Source organism: Aquarana catesbeiana, linkage group LG08 (genome assembly GCF_042186555.1).
Source record: "Aquarana catesbeiana isolate 2022-GZ linkage group LG08, ASM4218655v1, whole genome shotgun sequence".
In the NCBI taxonomy this organism is placed as follows: domain Eukaryota; kingdom Metazoa; phylum Chordata; class Amphibia; order Anura; family Ranidae; genus Aquarana; species Aquarana catesbeiana.
The window spans coordinates 32,556,809-32,575,354 of NC_133331.1; the positions used below are offsets into that span (position 1 = coordinate 32,556,809).

Here is an 18,546-nt window from a genome sequence, read left to right on the forward strand (position 1 = left end):
CACTGTTGGCACTGTTAGGTTGCACTGTGGGCACTATTAGGTGGCACTGTGGGCACTATTAGGTGGCACTTTTATTGGGCACTGATGAGGCAGATGTGCCTCTTCCACTTGGGGACCGATGTCCCTCACATCCGATCCGGTGATCGGCTTTTTTTTCTACTCGCGCTGTCAGCGCGTGTAAAAAAAAAAAACGATTACCGATCTTTTGTTTACATCATGTGATCAGCTGTCATTGGCTGACAGCTGATCACATGGTAAGGGGCCGGGACCGGCCCCTTACACAGATCGGTGATCAGCCGAGTCTCAGTGACTCGGTGATCACAACGCGCCCGGCGCGCGCCCTGCAGGGAGCGTGCACAAGGGAGGACGTCATATGACGGCCTCCCGGGAATGTAGGTCCGCGCTGTAGCCGTCATTCGGCTATAGCGCGGATGCCAGGTAGTTAATTTACCACTAAACTGTCTTATGTCTATTTCCTGGTGCTAATTTACAGCAGAGTGAAAGGTATCTATACTCGTGTTCTTAAGGCCTGTACACACGATCAGATTTTCCAACGGGAAATGTACGATGTCAGGCTGTTGGCGGAAAATCCGACCGTGTGTACGCTCCATCGGACAATTGTTGTTGGACTTTACGCCAACAAATGTTGGCTAGCGTGCCTTCAAATTTTCCGCCAACAAATGTGTGTTGTCGGATTTTCCGAGCGTGTATACACAAGTCCGTCGGACAAAAGTCCAAAGTACAGACACGCATTCTCGGAAGGAAGGACGAGCCAGAAGCTGTCGGTCTTGTAAATTCTCGTAATGCAGAATTAACATTCGTGACGCGGCAAATTATGAAATCTCAAAATGCAGCGCACAATTCTCTTCTTCTTTAATGGGATAATAATGAAGCTGCTTTGCTGGTGATACTGATGGAGTTATTGCAAACTAATTTTCAAAGGCTTTTTTTTTCCAGCGATATCAAGAATAATATTATTGTTTTTTATTTGGGCAAGTTACCACCACACCATATCCTGTAGTTTTTAAGATCAAAGATACAACTACGTTGGTGTCTCTTGTCAATTTTACATTGTATTTTTTAAAATGTAACTGCCTACTCCCAAACTGTCATTTGAAGTAAAACACATAGCCAAGTGTTATTCTCCACATATTTTTTTATTGTGCATTAAAAAAAGAAAACAAATAAAATTAGACATGCTATCTGCTAATAGAACTTAACCAAAAAGTGCATTCTATGCATCCAAAAATATAGAAAATGTACCAAATCAAATCATTGTTCAACCAAAAAAATAATGTCAAAGCAATAACTCCAAGGCCAATAATAAATAACACGTTATCTCCTCCGATTCCGCAACATGTCTGGTTGACGAACGGCCACTCAGAAACAAACTGAAAAGCACAAAATAAAAAATGCGAAAAGAAAAGGGCGAATCAGCACTCACCAAACTTCTACTAACACGAAATTAGCTGAAGGAGCCCAAAGGGTGGCGCTAAAGAGCTGAAAAAACACGTAGTACATCTAGCACGTCACGATGTTCATAATTGTTAGCCAACAATTGTGTGACCGTGTGTATGCAAGACAAGTTTGGGCCAACGCCCTTCAGACAAAAGTCCACGGTTTTGTTGGCGGAAAGTCCGATCGTGTGTACGAGGCTTTATAAATGCTTGCAGTAACTTTCATTCAACCAGGTGTGTCAGAGGGGCTGAAGGTGTTCTTGGATTTGAGGTGCAGAACATAGAACCCAAATTAGCAACCGACTCCTTTGTGGGTAGCTCTACGGTTACAATACATAGGGGGGAAACAGACATACTTTACAATTTAGTAGCAAAAAAAAATTTGTTAGAATACACAGGTAACAAAGCGGCAATCATTTCAATAAATGAGCAATCCTGACAATACATGAGCAATGACAACAACAGTGACATTAGTGACAATAACTGGAGTTCAGTCTACCTCCCTACACGCTCCCTTACTTCCACACTCCATCCATGTTGTAGCATCTTATGTCTGTCCTGATTACAGCTTTCATAGTTTCATATAGACATGTGCAAATATTTAGTTTGTTTCATTTCGTTTCAATTACAGTAGTTATTTACATAAATTTGTTTAGCTAAATTTGTTTCATTCGTTTAATTAGTTTTTGGAATTAGTTTTGTTTATTTGTTTTCGAATCGATTCAGATTTTTCAAATTTGGATTGATTCAAAAAGTTCTCGAAAATTTTTCGAATACGAATAGTTTTCCAATTTCTAAATTAGAATAAAATAGAATAGAAAATAAAGAAATAGAATAGAAAAGAATAGAATAAAAAAGAATATAACAGAAAATAAAAGAATATAATAGCGTAAAACAGAACAAAATAGGATGGAAAATAAAAGAACAGAATATAATGGAATATAATAGAAAAGAAAGGAATAGAACAGAATAAAAAAAGAATATAATAAAATAGAAAGATTATAACTATCTTCTATTCTGCAATTCAAATATAATAGAAAAGAATAGAATTTAAAAAAAAAATAGAATAGAATAGAAATAATATAACCATTTTCCAAAATTCAAATAGAATCAATTTGAATTTGAATAGAATATAAAAGAATAGAGTAGAAAATAATAGAAAATAACACAATAGTATAGAAAAAAAACAACAGAATAGAATAGAATGAATATAACCATCTTCCTATTCTAATCTATTCTTTTCTACTATATTTAAATTCAAATTGATTCTATTAGAATGTTGGAAAATGGTTATATTCTTTCTATTCTATTCTATTCTATTCTATTCTATTGTTTTTTAATTATATTATCTTCTGTTCTATTCTTTTTTTTCTATTCTACTCTTTTCTCTCCTATTCTTTTTTTATGCAATCAAATTTATTCTATTTGAAATTTGAATATCAGAAGATGGTTATATTCTTTATGTTATTCTATTTGTTTCTATTATATTCTAGTCTATTCTGTTATTTTATTTTCTATTCTATTTTGTTCTGTTTTACTCTATTATATTCTATTCTATTCTTTTATTTTCTGTTATATTCTTTTCTAGTCTATTGTTTTTTTTCTATTCTATTCCTTTATTTTCTATTCTATTTATTCTCTTTGGAAATTGGAAAACTATTCGAATTCAAAAACTTTTTGAATTTGAAAACTTTTCAAATTTGAAACCTGTTCGAATTCTAAAAGTATTAAAAAATGATTCGAAACCAATTTGAATTCGAATTTCGTCCGAATTTTTTTTCCTGTTATTTCGGATTCGTTTAAATTCGTTACCATTGTAATTCAGAAATTCGGATACATCCGAATTTCCAAAAAACAAAAATTTGTCCGAATTTTAATTCAGAACGAAACGAACCACACATGTCTAACTTCTTATTGGTGTCCACTGACTGGTTTTTGGAGATCAGGAAAGTCAGGCAGAGTTCAGATATTAATGTGATATTAAAGGCTGGGGTTAAAAAAACAAAAAACAAACATGTTATATTTACCTACTCTGCAATGGTTTTGCACACAGCAGCCCCAATCCTCCTTTTTGGGGGCAGCTTGCTCTGGGGGTACTCGTGCGTGCTCCCGAGCCCCTCTCTTTGGGCATATAAGCCAGTGGCTCCCACTGCTGTGTCTCAGCCAATAAGGAGAGCTGAAGCTCCTGTGCTTTACAGTTGCTGTCTAGACATTTTGTCTTTTATGGAGAACCAATACATTTTGAAGACTGTTAAGTGCAGCAAGGAGTTGCGGACTATGTCTTTTCCCAATTTCTATTGCAGCTGTGCGCCTGCCTTTCCGCACCCGGCAGTTCTGGAAAATTCTCTCATCATGTCGGGTTGTAACACCTCACCTCTGCTTTATTTTAAAGAGGAACTGCAGTCTACTCACATCAATTGTAATAAAAATATCTTTGCCGTTCTGGAGCTTCCCTCCAACCACTTTGCATATTATTTTATATATACTGCGATTCTGTACTTGCCAAATATGCTGCAGAAATCTCCCTCCACTGAGTCTGGCTGCAACCATTTTAACTGTGGGCAGCTGAAGCTGCCGCCTGTTCACTTCCTGGATTTACACAGACACACAGAGGCACACCTCCAGCTCTGCAGCTCTCATTGGCCCTCTTATGAGTCATTCCCCCTCCCTTCCATAGTGGGAGCTGTGCATGATGTCATAAGCCTAGGCTTTTTACCGGCCAAGAAACGGGAAGTGGGCTGTATAAGGTATTTACTGGCAGAAAAAAAGTGTTTTACTATACAAAGTTAAAACAACAACAAGGGCAGAAGATTTAATAGATGGAAAGATGAAAAAATGACTGAAGGTCCGCTTTAAGTACTAGTGGGGGTTGTAAGGGGAGCAGTACACAGAAGGTAAAAAACCTTCAGCCTTTACAACCACTTTAAACAAAACACAGAAAACCTTCCTTTCTTTTGGTAAAGTTCCTGTATTGCATAGGAGACATAGACAACATCAAGGAAAGGGCAGCAAAGGAAGGAGGATTGTTGACAAAAATGGTTATATATTTTTTTTTCTGCAATGTTCTTTTAATTGTGCCTAGAGAGTGTTTTTCTAGTGCATCCATTGTTATAATAACACTTTGTGCAATTTATTGTATTTTTCTTCTAACACAAGCAGTCAATCAGATGTTCTAATAGCAACAAAAAGTCACCCTTACTATATTATTGTTTTCCAGGTATTCCTTCCAGGATGAAGAGGACATGTTTATGGTTGTAGACTTACTCTTGGGCGGAGATCTTCGATATCATCTACAGCAAAACGTCCAGTTTACAGAGGAGACTGTTAAGATGTATATATGTGAAATGGCTCTAGCTTTAGACTACTTGAGAAGTCAACATATAATCCATCGGTAATGTCAGATGAGTTTTCCAAATTTCAACCATATAATGCCAAGAGCAGTTCTTGGTGGCAATCAATGTCACCTTCAGAAATCAGCTTTCAGCAGCCCAGGAATGGTGGTTTAGGCCTCGTTCACACCTGTGCATTTTTTTAGTGCGTTTTCAGTTTTGCAGAAACACATGTAGCGGTTTGTTGCCACTAGTAACTAACATCCACCATATCACCCTGCTGCCCGACCTTCATATATCGATCCTGAGAAAATGAACAGTCATTTGCTTTGTTTTGTTTTTGTTTATTGGGGGGATATAACTTGGTTGGAGATAAGGGTATATGGGATGCTCATAGATCGAATTACTTTACCATCATATTTATAAATTAGAACTGAGTCTTGAAGAAATGATGCACATGTATAATATCTACAGTCTCTTCCCTACATCGCCATGCAGATTATTGCTCCTCCTCTGCGTAACTCCTGCAGACTATCGCTCCCAGGAATCCTTCCCTCCTGCACAAACTTATTCTGTAGCACATTATATTTCTTGTCACATCCTCTTCTATATGCAAAATAACCCACTCTGAATAGTCTCTAATGCTGACTCTGGTTGCTCGCTGCTACTAGGCCAGAGGTCTGCAGAACCTCTCCCCGGAGGCCTAGTAGTTTAGTAGCATGTGCTGAACAGTGGACTACTGTGGGCTGGGGCTAGTACATCTTGCAAATTCTGCGCCCTCGGGCCGCATCGATTTGACACTATTCCCCACAGTCTCTCCTCTGTCCCAGGACTCCTCATCAATGACCGTGTAAAGATGAGGACTTCATCCGTGACCGTGTAAGGATGGAGTACCCTCACAGACTTCCTGGCATGTCTCCACATCCAGCCCTCCACTGTGGTACACACACCGACCTTTCTCTGCCCCCGAGTCCATGATGGAGAACTTAAACGGACCGTACGTTCCGACAGCTTATCCAGCCCCTCTGCTCCAGGAACTCCTCATCCTTGACCGTGTAAAGATGAGCACGTCACCCATGACCGTGTAAGGGTGAAGTTCCCTCACAGCTCTCCCGAGCCTCCTCTTGCGATCGGCGCTTCCCCCCCAAGATGGGGGCAGCCTCCTGCTGCTGTCTAGTACTCCATTCTCCACTTCACCGACAACTCCTCCCAGTGGCATGTTACCTCAGCTTATATGGGAGGCCCGCCCCCTGCCAATTCCAGTTGGGGATTGGTCAGGGCTCCTCACATGAGCTGCCTGCCACTCCAGTTCTAGGCCCTGCCCCTCTTCCAGAACATTCTCCCTGGAAGCAGGGGCGGCGCCTCAGCCCTGAAGCACAGGTGGTCACACCTACTGCTACACTAACCACTCCCTGCCCTCCAGGTCAAAACAAACAGGCCTAGCCTGAAGCATAGACCTGCCTAAATTTACCTGTACCGACAGTTCCTTACCAAAAAATGCTCACTTTAGCACTTACCTATGGTGGAGGGTGCTACACACACTACAGTCCATATAACATGGTTTCCTATGGGTCACATTCACATCTGTGCATTTTATGGAAAGGGCCAGGGACTTTTTTCTGGCTTTTGGTTCCATAGACTTCAATAGATCAAAAATGTGTATTGAAAAATGCAAAATGCACCCGCAATATGCAAACTGCAACCTGCATAAGACGTGAACCAGGCCTTATTGCTTACCATCACTGTGCGCAGTGTTACGAAATGAGAGCCAAAATGCTGACACTATTTACAGTATATATCGTATATACCGTACCATAGCAGCCAGAGTTTCAGCACAGCTTGATTGTGCATCCTCTTTAAATATCTATGTGTCTGTACTTCATCTGTTCTAAATTTCCTCACAATGTGAATGGAATTATATGAAGGATAATTGATCCTCTTTGGGAAAGTACCTGCTAAAGAGAACCCAAATCAGATGGAACATAAATGCATAAAAATACATCTCCTTTTTTTTCTATATTGAGTCTGCCATAAATAGGTAATGCTGCACAATTTGTATATTGTGTAAGGGACCCACTAATGACCAGGTGGGTTGGATTTTTTTTTTATTCAGCCTTTTTTTTTTTTTTTTACATCTAATGCCGTGTACACACGATCGGACAAATGGGATTTTTTTCCGAAGGATGTTGGCTCAAACTTGTCTTGCTTACACACGGTCACACAAATGTTGTCGGAAATTCCGAACGTCAAGAACGCGGTGACATACGACGAGCCGAGAGAATTGAAGTTCAATAGCCAGTGCGGCTCTTCTGCTTGATTCCGAGCATGCGTAAAACCTTGTGCGTCAGAATTGTGTACACACAATCGGAATTTCTGACAACGGATTTTGTTGTTGGAAAATTTGAGATCCAGATCTCAAATTTTGTGCGTCAGAAATTCCAATGGTAAAATGTCCGATGGAGCCTACACACGGTCAGAATTTCCATCAAACATTTTCTGTCGGAAAATCTGACCGTGTGTACGCGGCATAAGGCTGGCCACACATTATAGAATTTTCTTATTCAATTTTCCTTTAGATTTACCAAAACTATATAATATGAACCTAAACACTTTCAATGTGTATGCAATCAGGAAGGCCCTTGCACTACATAGTTGAAGGTAAATCTAAAGAAAATTGAATAAGAAAATTGTATAGTGTATGGCCAGCCTAAGACAAGTACTGATAACCTGGAGAGTCTAATTACTGCCTCTTACATTACAGTAACAGAGAGATAGTAGGGATGAGCCTAAGGTTTGGTCCAAATGAAAGTTAGGACTGAACCTTGGCTATTCAGTCTAACACCCGAAAATTTGCTCGTTTTTCAGGAGCCGTATGTCATGTAGAATCTTGATTTTACTTCTGCAATTATATTGTACATAACAGCTTCCCTCTGTCAATAGTTGTTAAAATATATATGAACCATTACCTTGTAAAACAACCCATTCAGTTTAAAGTAGAAATGAAGGCAAAACATTTATACATAGATGTAAAACACATTATTAATACCTTTTTTATTTTTTTTATTTTTTAATGAGTGATCCCATGACCTCTGTTCTCAGCTGCATAAGGAGTCTATAGAGGCGGGGGTGGAGAAACAGCAGTACACTGGTTTTCCCAGTGAATGGTGGTGTGGGGGAGTGTCAGCACAAGTCTTTGCCTTTGGAGGATAGGCAGGCTGTTCTCCCAGCACAGTCAGAAAATTGACCACGCTAAGATGGGCTTTAATGCCTAGCATGGTTAGTTTTGAATAGGAAACGGGGGGACTGGATTGATCACCAGGTATTTCACACAAAGAAAGCAATACAAAGAGAAGAGGATACTTTTTATTACCAGTATGTGATACAACAGACACATACCGGGAATATGAAATGTTGGGGTAACATACTCTTTGAAGAGGAAGTAAAACCTGATGGGTTTTACCTCCTCTTTTTTTTCCCCTGCAATGTAAAAGCATAATGGGCTAATATGCATCGCATACTAGCTCATTATGTGCCACTTACCTGCAAACAAAGCCCGCGTTGTCTCCGCTGGTGGCCGCGTCCATCTTCGCCCCTCTTCCTTCCGGGGCCGTAGACTCCGGCTCTGTGACTGTCTGGAAGTCGCGTGATGTCGCTCCCGCGGATGCGCACAGGAGCCATCGGTTACGGCACCTGCTAGTGAAGAAACGGCATGGAGGGCCGTGTCCTCACAGCGCATGCGCCAATGACATCATCGGCGCACTACAAGGTAAACGGCGCGCGTTTAGGAAATATTTACAGTACCTATAGGTAAGCCTTATTATAGGGTTATCTATAGGTACAACTTCCGCATTGGGGGTATACAAGCACTTCAAGAATGCTGGTGAGTGCAACCCAGTGATGTCACCAGCCCTATTCACATACATCTCCGACCATGTAAGTAAAGGAGGAGTAAAGAGACTTAAGAAAGGAAGCCCTTGTTTTTTTGTTTTTTTTTAATTCCTACCAGGTACATTAGGTCTACTTTGAATTTTCATGGGGACACCGAACAAAAAAATTGAGTTCTCCCAAAAATCTATACCAGACCCTTATCCAAGCATGTAGCTTTGGCAAGCCAGGAAAGTAAGGGGGAAGAAGCACATGCCCCCGTTTGAACAGTTCCAGAGGCTAGCCCCCCCAATTATAAAGTACCTTGTTCCCAACCCTGGCCCGTTGGTTGTTAGGGCCTTGTATCATTGTATTTCGCTGGCGGGGAAGGCTCTCCGCTCTCCTCGCTGGGAGAAGACAACAGCGCAGTGGGAGGGATTCCCCCATCAACACTGACTGTTTTGATGGGGAAAAAGAGCAATTTTCTTTCCTTCAGCCTTTGGTTAAAGGAAAGAAAATTGCATAATGAATGGCCTTCCATATTGACAAGTTCTTTAACCACTTTAGCCCCGGAAGGATTTTCCCCCTTCCTGACCAGAGCACTTTTTGCGATTCGGCACTGCGTCGCTTTAACTGACAATTTCGCGGTTGTGCGACATTGCACCCAAACAAAATTGACGTCCTTTTTTTCCCACAAATAGAGCTTTCTTTTGGTGGTATTTGATCGCCTCTGCTGTTTTTATTTTTTGCGCTATAAACAAAAAAAGAGCGGCAATTTTGAAAAAAATGCATTATTTTTTACTTTTTGCTATAATAAATATCCCCCAAAAATATATAAAAAAACACATTTTTTCCTCAGTTTAGGCCGATATGTATTCTTCTACATATTTTTGGTAAAAAAAAATCACAATAAGCGTATATTGATTGGTTTGTGCAAAAGTTATAGTGTCTACAAAATAGGGGATAGTTTTATGGCATTTTTATAAATTTTTTTTTATTAGAAATGGCGGCGATCTGCGATTTTTATCGGGACTGCAACATTATGGCGGACACATCGGACATTTTTGACACTATTTTGGGACCATTTTCCTTTATACAGTGATCAGTGCTATAAAAATGCACTGATTACTGTGTAAATGACACTGGCAGTGAAGGGGTTAAACACTAGGGGGCCATGAAGGGGTTAAGTGTGTCCTAGGGAGTGATTCTAACTGTGGGGGGAGGGGCTACAACACAAATGACAGCGATCACTGCTCCCGATGACAGAGTGCTGTGATCTCTGTCCTGTCACTAGGCAGAACGGGGAAATGCTTTGTTTACAAAGGCATCTCCCCGTTCTACCTCTCTGTGACACGATCGCGGGCACCCGGCGGACATCGAGTCCACAGGACCCACGGTCACAGAGAACGCAGCCGGCCCGCGCGTGCCCACAGCGCTGCTTCTTAAAGGGGACGTACCTATACACCCTTTTGCCCACCAGTGCCATTCTGCCAACGTATATCGGCGTGCGCTGGTCGGGAAGCGGTTATTTAAAAAAAAAAAAAAAACGTAATGTCCCACGATGTACATTCATCACCAATCATGTCATCCAGCAATGTAGATATATGTTAATCAGGATGCGTGACCCGTCGAAAGAAAACAACACCACTCTCCGACACACGTCAGGACCTGTCACTTCCCTTGCCCTTAATGACAGGTCATATTTAAAGTTTAGGCATCTTTTCTCCCCATGGTTAGCGGTAATCTCGGTAATCATTTCACATAACTGAGGTTCTCCAACCCCCTATTCAATTTTTAGACCGTTTGCTGAACTCTTTTATTCCTACTCAATAGCATTAATAAACAAGTTATAGAACTTTCTTGCTTTGCATGTAATCTCTCATATATTAGTTTCACCTTCTAAATTGCATTAGTGAAATATATGAACTTTTGCACAATATTCTAATTTTTCGAGTATCACATAATAGGGATAATAGGGACACGGTGAAATCTTGATATCTCAAACATTAAACCCAACTTTTTACTGTGTTGCAGAGATGTAAAGCCGGACAACATTCTCCTTGATGAACAAGGTGAGCAAACAAAGCCACGTGCCTCGATTATTACACACTCTCTAGTGACACTGGAAGGTGTCTTGTTATTGTGTGAATTAGCGGTGTATGTGTTAATGATGTGGTTTTTATGTGCCTCACTAATAGATTTAAGTGATGCGCAGATAATAAAGAAAAATCTCTCAATAGTTCCACATTGAATAAAAGGTCACTTAAGGGCACAGCCCAGATGTATTCTAACCGTATAGCTCATTTAGATATTGAAAGCAAGAATTTGGGTATATATAGTCAAAGCCTACAGCTAAAGCAGCTTAACAACCAACAGGGGAACCCAGCCCTGTATAATAAATCGTATATAAAGGAAATGAAAGAATTAGGCGTTAAATTCCCTGATGATATAATAAACAGGTAAATCAATAAAAAAAAAATATATAAATATAAAAATATATAAATTCAAATATAAAGGACAGGTGTACACATACAGTTGGGCAAACAAAGGCCCATAAATGTATAAAATCACACACACACACACACATATATATATATATATATATATATATAATAAGTGGTCAGACATAGCATCAAAATATGTTCTATGAAGCTTACCAAGCAACATGTTTCATGGCACACAGGCCGCTTCTTCAGGGCTTGATTCCATAGGTCTGGTTTCACAAATCTCTAAACAATTCATCAGGTGACTCCACCACGTTTGGGGCTGTCATCCGAGTGGATATCTCCAGGGAACCTCACTCCCCAAGACACAAATTGGAAATCTTACACAACAGATACCTGAGCGGTGTGACTAGTGGGAGGTTCTCCCCTTACTAATCCAGACATTTTTATAATAGTTATTGTGGAAATTTTCAACTACTTCTGTCAAGGATTATCAACCGCCATAGGTTTTATGTTGTTAGACTGCCTTTCAGTCCGGCTTAGAAGTGATGTTAAGACTTGTTTCCCTGAATATCTAGCTGTTATTCTCTGCTTGCCCTTCCCCTTCATCTTTCTATTAGAATAATACGCCATAAGCTCCTGAGGAAGCGCCTGTTGAATATCCGCAACATGTAGAGCTGAGCTAGACTGTGACACACCGCCTTTTTGTTCTTTTTACCAATATTGGAAAGTGATCTAATTGGTCCTCCAGTCCGTGATTAATAGTGTATATGTATGTAGGTGGTGTGTTGTTTATGCTTAAAGGCAAATTTCTCTGAATACTTGATGAAATTTTACACTATTGTCCCAATTCAAAATTTTGTAATAAATATTCTTTTTTAATCTATACCTGTGTTATGCCTATAAAGTCCATCATCCACCAATTCTTTTATTAATTCATCAGGTGTGTTCAAGCTAAGGAGAGACCTGTAAGACCCCTTTCACACGGACGGATAGAATTGTGCTTTTAGCTGCGTTTTTTACCGCAGCTAAACGCACAAAATGCTTTCCTATGGCCCCATTCACTCACTGTGTTTAGCTGCGTTTTGATTACCTGCAGTTTTGTGCGGATAGAAAAATTTGAATTGACTGCGTCCAGGAGCGATTTAGCGCAGCTATCCGCACATAACCGCAGGTAATCGCAGTGCACTGTGTCAGCTGCGGATAGCAGCGCCGAGCTGGCTCGCTCATCGGGAAAGGAAAAATGTTTTTTCCTTTCCCAATGAGCGACAAGCACGGGGATCCGACTTGGATCCCCGCCAATACCAGGCACTGTCTTTGGTATGAATCTTGAGGGGGAACTCCACGCCAAATTTTAAATAAAAAAGTGGCATGGGTTCCCCTCCAAGAGCATACCAGGCCCTTTGGTCTGGTATGGATTCCAAGGGGCACCCCCTATGCCGAAAAAATGGCGTGGGGGTCCCCCTAAATCCATACTAGACCCTTATCCGAGCACGCAGCCCAGTCCGTCAGGAAAGGGGGTGGGGACGAGCGAGCACCCCCCCTGAACCAGTACCAGGCCGCATGCCCTCAACATGGGGGGGTTGGTGTTTTGGGGCAAGGGGGGTGCCCTGTGGCCCCCCCCACCCCAAAGCACCTTGTCCCCATGTTGATGAGGACAAGGGCCTCTTCCCGACAACCCTGGCCGTTGGTTGTCAGGGTCTGCGGGCGGGGGGCTTATGGGAATCCGGGAGCCCCCTTTAACAAGGTGCTTTGTGCGGGGGGGCCACAGGGCGCCCCCCCTTGCCCCAAAGCACCAACCCCCCCATGTTGAGGGCATACGGCCTTGTACGGTTCAGGAGGGGGGGCTGCTCGCTCGTCCCCACCCCCTTTCCTGACTGACCAGGCTGTGTGCTCGGATAAGGGTCTGGTACGTTTTTTCGGCGTAGGGAGTGCCCCTTGGAATCCATATCAGACCGAAGGGCCTGGTATGCTCTTGGAGGGGAACCCATGCCAGCTTCTTATTTAAAATTTGCCGTGGAGATACCCCTCAAGATTCATACCAAACACAGTGCCTGGTATTGGCGGGGATCCAAGTCAGATCCCCGTTCAATATGAGTCGGTACCCTGTCAGGTTGCTATGGAAATGGCAAACCGCAGCTAAAAGCAACCGTAGCTAATCACACTGTACAAATGCAGCTGATAACAGTGCCTGGTGTCTTGAATTTCACAGAAAAAAAAACATGCTTTTAACTGCGGCAGAATAGCTGTCCGTGTGAAAGGCGCCTAATAATGCACCGTCTTGCTGAGATCCAACATATACATAAAACCCACTGTGGTCATAAATCGACTAGTGTGTCCATTCCCATCTGAGTGTAACAGGTGACTCAGGACCGGACCAATGGCCATTCAGTCCCTTCGCAACATAAATGACACCAGATAGTTCTACAGGTAAGGACTCCTCAAGTAGAGATCTCCTCCAGGACAGAGGGGTTCGCACATCCCCCAAACAGATGTAGGGAGGGGGATATGTGTGTATAAAGAGCCCAGCGCAATGTATATCGGGGGTCTCCGGAGGTCCCGATGATTCAGCCAGACCCGATGATCCAGTTTTATGTATAGGTTGGATCACAGCAAGACGGTGCATTATTACAGGACTCCCCTTAGCTTGAACACACCTGATGAATTGTTTAGAGATTTGTGAAGCCAGACCTATGGAAGCCCTGAAGAAGTGGCCTGTGTGCCGTGAGACATGTTGGCAAGCTTCATAGAACATATTTTGATACTATGTCTGACCACTTATATATACCAATCTATACCATAGACATTTTGGACAATTTCATGCTCCCAACTTTGTGGATCCTGTCCCAACACCGGTGCACAAAGCAAGGTCCATAAAGACATGGATGAGCGCGTTTGGGGTGGAGGAACTTGACTGGCCTGCACCTCAACCCGATAGAACACCTTTGGGATGAATTTGAGCAGAGACTGTGAGCCAGGCCTTCTTGTCCAACATTAGTGCCTGACTCCATAAATACGCTTCTGGAAGAATGCTCAAACATTGCCATAGACACACTTCTAAACAATGTGGACAGCCTTCCCAAAAGAGCTGTTATAGCTGCAAATGGTGGGCCACCTCAATAGTGAACCCTATAGACCAGGGATATGCAATTAGCAGACCTCCAGCTGTTGCAAAACTACAAGTCCCATCATGCCTCTGCCTCTGGGTGTCATGCTTGTGGCTGTCAGAGTCTTGCTATGCCTCATGGGACTTGTAGTTCTGCAACAGCTGGAGGTCCGCTAATTGCATATCCCTGCTATAGACCAATACTTTTGGCATAATAGTGTATGTGGCTCATGGAACATACAGCAGCTGTCTCTTCCTGTGTGGGCTGTTATTAATGGACTGTACAGGGCTGTAAAACAATTACCAGGCTGTCTTCAGTAATACAATATCATTTACATTTCTTTGATTAAAGCACATGACATGGCTAGTAAAAAGAAAAAGGATACAGTACATATTAAACTTGAACTCCAGACAAACAAATAAATACACAATTGAAATACATACGATATATGGGAGATGTTTCTTCTGCAACAAAATTATATTTCTATTTCTGTCCATCCAGCTCTAAAATATACACAGCTCTAGCAGACAGCTGAGCTAGGTTGGGAATCTTACTTTTTTTTACTGCAGTTAGGTAATACAGCCAGGTCACTTCCCTGTCCCCAGCCCATTATTGGAGCAGCACATTGATTAGAGTCATTCAGCAGTCCACTCTGCTCTCTCCTCCTGTCAGAATGCTCCATGCAGGCTCAGTTGTGCACTGATTGGCTCCTAGAACTGTCCCTCCATGTCCCAGTCTGAGTGTGTTTGTGCATGGGATTAATGAGGCCAATACCAAGTCCACTTGATGCAGTTACATTAACAACTTTTCTAAATGCATTAAATACTTTTCAGCTGAATAATTCCGTACGTGAAATTCATTCACAGTCTGTTTTTTTTTAGTTTGTACTTTGTCATCACCGGTCAACATTTTAGATCCATTGCCTTCCCACAGATGTGAGAGGTTGCGAATAGCTAAAAGGATGGTTATATGATGAACGTGTACCTCATTTCTTGTCTGAGAACTTGTTCTTTTCTGTTCCCCAGGCCATGCTCATCTAACGGACTTCAATGTGGCGACTATAATCAAAGACGGCGAAAGAGCTACCGCATTAGCTGGAACCAAACCATACATGGGTAAGGAAAGGCAGACTATGTACTTTTGATGGCCAGATATGTCCAGCTCTTGTGTGGAAAAGTCTCCTGTTGGGGTTAAACATGTACAGGATGCAAAAATTTGTTTTGTTTCAATTTGTTATTTAACTAAATTTGTTTAGTTAAATTCGTTGTATTAGTTAGATTCGCTTTCGGGATTTGTTTTGTTTCGTATTCAAAAATTTGTCCGAATTGGAAAAATGTCGATCAAATTCGAAAAATCCTACAGCATTTGAAAAAATTCTACCGCATTCAAAAAAAATACAGAATTCGAAAAAAACGATCAAATTTCGAAAAAATCCTACCGCATTCGAAAAAATTCATCCGAATTCTATTAATTAAAATATATATAACCTTTTTCCGAAATTCGAATTTCATATAGAATGAGATCAAATTCGAATAGAAAAGATTAGCATAGAATAGAAAATAATAGAAAAGAATAGCATAGAAAAACAATAGAACAGAACAGAGCAAAATATTATATATATATATATCTATATATATATATATAGATATATATATATATATATATATATATATCCATCTTCCGAAATTCGAATTCCGTATAGAATGAATTTGAATTGAAAAAAATTAGAATAGAATAGAAAATAATAGAAAAGCATAGACTAGAAAAACAATAGAATTTATTGATAGAGGCTGCAGCTCCTCATTTTTCATTTTCACCATAAGCGCGGGGGTTTAATCATTTTTTCATTAGAAAAACAATAGAAAATATATTATATTTTATTCTATTCTGTTCTATTGTTTTTCTATTCTACTCTTTTCTATTATTTTCTAGTCAAATTCATTCTATACGAAATTCGCATTTTGTATAGAATTAATTCAAATTCGAATAGAAAAGATTAGAATAGAATAGAAAATAGAAAAGAATAGCATAGAAAAACAATAGAACAGAATAGAAAAAAAATATAATATATATTATATTTTATTCTATTCTGTTCTATTGTTTATCTGTGCTATTCTTTTCTATTATTTTCTATTCTATTTTAATCTTTTCTATTCTAATTCAAGGTCATTTTATACGAAATTTGAATTTCGGAAGATGGTTATATATATTTGTTATATATTTTTTTTTATTCTGTTCGATTGTTTTTCTATGCTATTCTATGCTGGGTGTTGCGTGGGAAATCCCATACTGAAGATCTGCAATAGGAAAGAGGGCTGAAATTATTTTAATTGTGCATACAGCACATACACACAGTACATGTTTGCACTGGCATTGATTATGTTGTGATGTAATATTTTATATTAATTATAAAAAAAAGTCGTCTTAGTACATTAAGTACATGCCAGTTAAGACACATGTTTGCGTAAAAGTGTCAAACTTCCATTATGGCCTATTCACACTCCATCGAGAAAATTAGACGGAATTACGAATAATTTCGTATAAAAAAAAATGTAACTGTTACGAAAATAATGAACGAGTCCGAATATGAAACCTTGCTTCTTACAAAATTAAGAATCATTAGACTAATGGAATTACGAATAATTTCGTATCAATGAAAATATATCTGTTACGAAAATACAAACGAGTCCGAATATAAAAACTCGCGTCTTACGAAATTACGAATCATTACGAATCAACAGAAACGTAAAGAAACTAAATGAAACATTTTTTTTTTTTGTTGTGCGCATGTCTACAAAATACAACTTAATGTATCTAATGCAGCTGATGTCCATTTTCCGTGAGATCAATTGTCCAGGGGGTGTGTGACACCATGGGCTGGTGTCCACAAATAAAAGAAACAATGGCTGCTCAAGACAATATCAGCCATATCAAGCAATGATTATCCCAAGCCAATAATGCATTAGTGGTAATTATTAGGAGCCTATATTCTGAGCCAAAGAATTCCAATACAAATGTGAAACATTCTCACCAGATGCAATAGAGAGAACCATTCATAGCAGATGTGGACACAACACGAGGAACTAGAAGTGATTACATATTCAGATTCCTTTTGAGGAGATAAACAGAGACAGGCTAGTACACAAAATAGCATAGCATGGGAACCTTTTTCCAAAATTGAATGTCCAATGTGTGTGCATGCCAGGTAAACAGCAATGGACTATGGTTTGTATCCACTGAGAGTCAGTTAGTCCTGGAGATTAAAAGGGGCTATCCTGAGACGCACTGGAGTTACTGGATGACACAGAATGCTCCGGGGTCAGTGGGTGACACAGGATGCTCTAGAGCAGCGATGGTGAACCTTGGCACCCTAGATGTTTTGGAACTACATTTCCCATGATGCTCAACTACACTGCAAAGTGCATGAGCATCATGGGAAATGTAGTTCCAAAACATCTGGAGTGCCAAGGTTCGCCATCACTGCTCTAGGGTAACTGGGTGACAGCGGATATTACGAAGTCATTGAGCAACACAGGTTCTTCTGGGGTCACAAGGTGACAAAGGATGGGAGCTGGTACGGAAGACATGAGGCACGAGAAGATAGGTAAGCTCAACTTAAGCATGGCATACTAGAATGTTGAGCCATGCATTGCTTCGCAACTTAAGGCTGTGCCACGCAGGAAAACTGTTTTCTAATTGGCTGCAGTACCAGGTCAGGAAGACTTTTTCCTGATTGGTCATGGTGGCAGGGATTTAGGTGAAACCCAGAAGTGCCAGTGGCCAAAAGCCAGACAGGGCCCCCAGAGCTGGATCCCGGGAGAGGTACATCAAACGGTCTGTCTGATCCTTGAGTGAGGATTAGAAGCCATATTTAATCTACTGATCAAGTTCTTTGGTTAAAGTGTATATCTGGGCAAAATGAAAAACAATATGCAGTACTTTGCTGCAATACATGCACATTTTCCCATGTTTTTGTCTTTTTAAATATGTTGAATGTACAGAAAAAAAAATGACTCTCCTAATCTCCGTAACATAACAAGGAGGTGTATTGGAACAGGGAAGAACTTGGGCAGGGAGGACAACACTGCTTGGGATTTCAGTGCACCAGATGCATCGTTGTCAGCTCACTACATGATGTTAAAGAGGAAGTAAACCCTGATGGGTTTTACTGGCTTTTTAGTTCCCTGCAAAGTAAAAGCATGCATGCCCATTATGTGCCACTTACCTGCAAACGAAGCCCGCGACGTCCCCGCTGGAGGCCTCATCCATCTTGGCCCCTCTTCCTTCCGGGGCCGCGGACTCCGGCTCTGTGACTGGTTGGAGTCGCGTGCTAGTAAATAAAGGG

The 18,546-nt window shown here is 40.7% G+C and overlaps 1 protein-coding gene across 3 annotated transcripts in view; it reads left to right on the top strand.

The window, feature by feature from the left end:
• The window catches only part of STK32C (serine/threonine kinase 32C), a 436,616-nt gene that overhangs the window by 355,594 nt on the left and 62,476 nt on the right, over positions 1–18,546 (top strand). For all 3 annotated transcript variants that reach the window (XM_073595673.1, XM_073595672.1, XM_073595674.1), the window contains 3 exons: positions 4,675–4,848; positions 10,685–10,722; positions 15,227–15,316. In XM_073595673.1, coding sequence (XP_073451774.1) covers positions 4,675–4,848; positions 10,685–10,722; positions 15,227–15,316 — 302 coding nt within the window. The remainder of the gene's footprint in view (positions 1–4,674; positions 4,849–10,684; positions 10,723–15,226; positions 15,317–18,546) is intronic.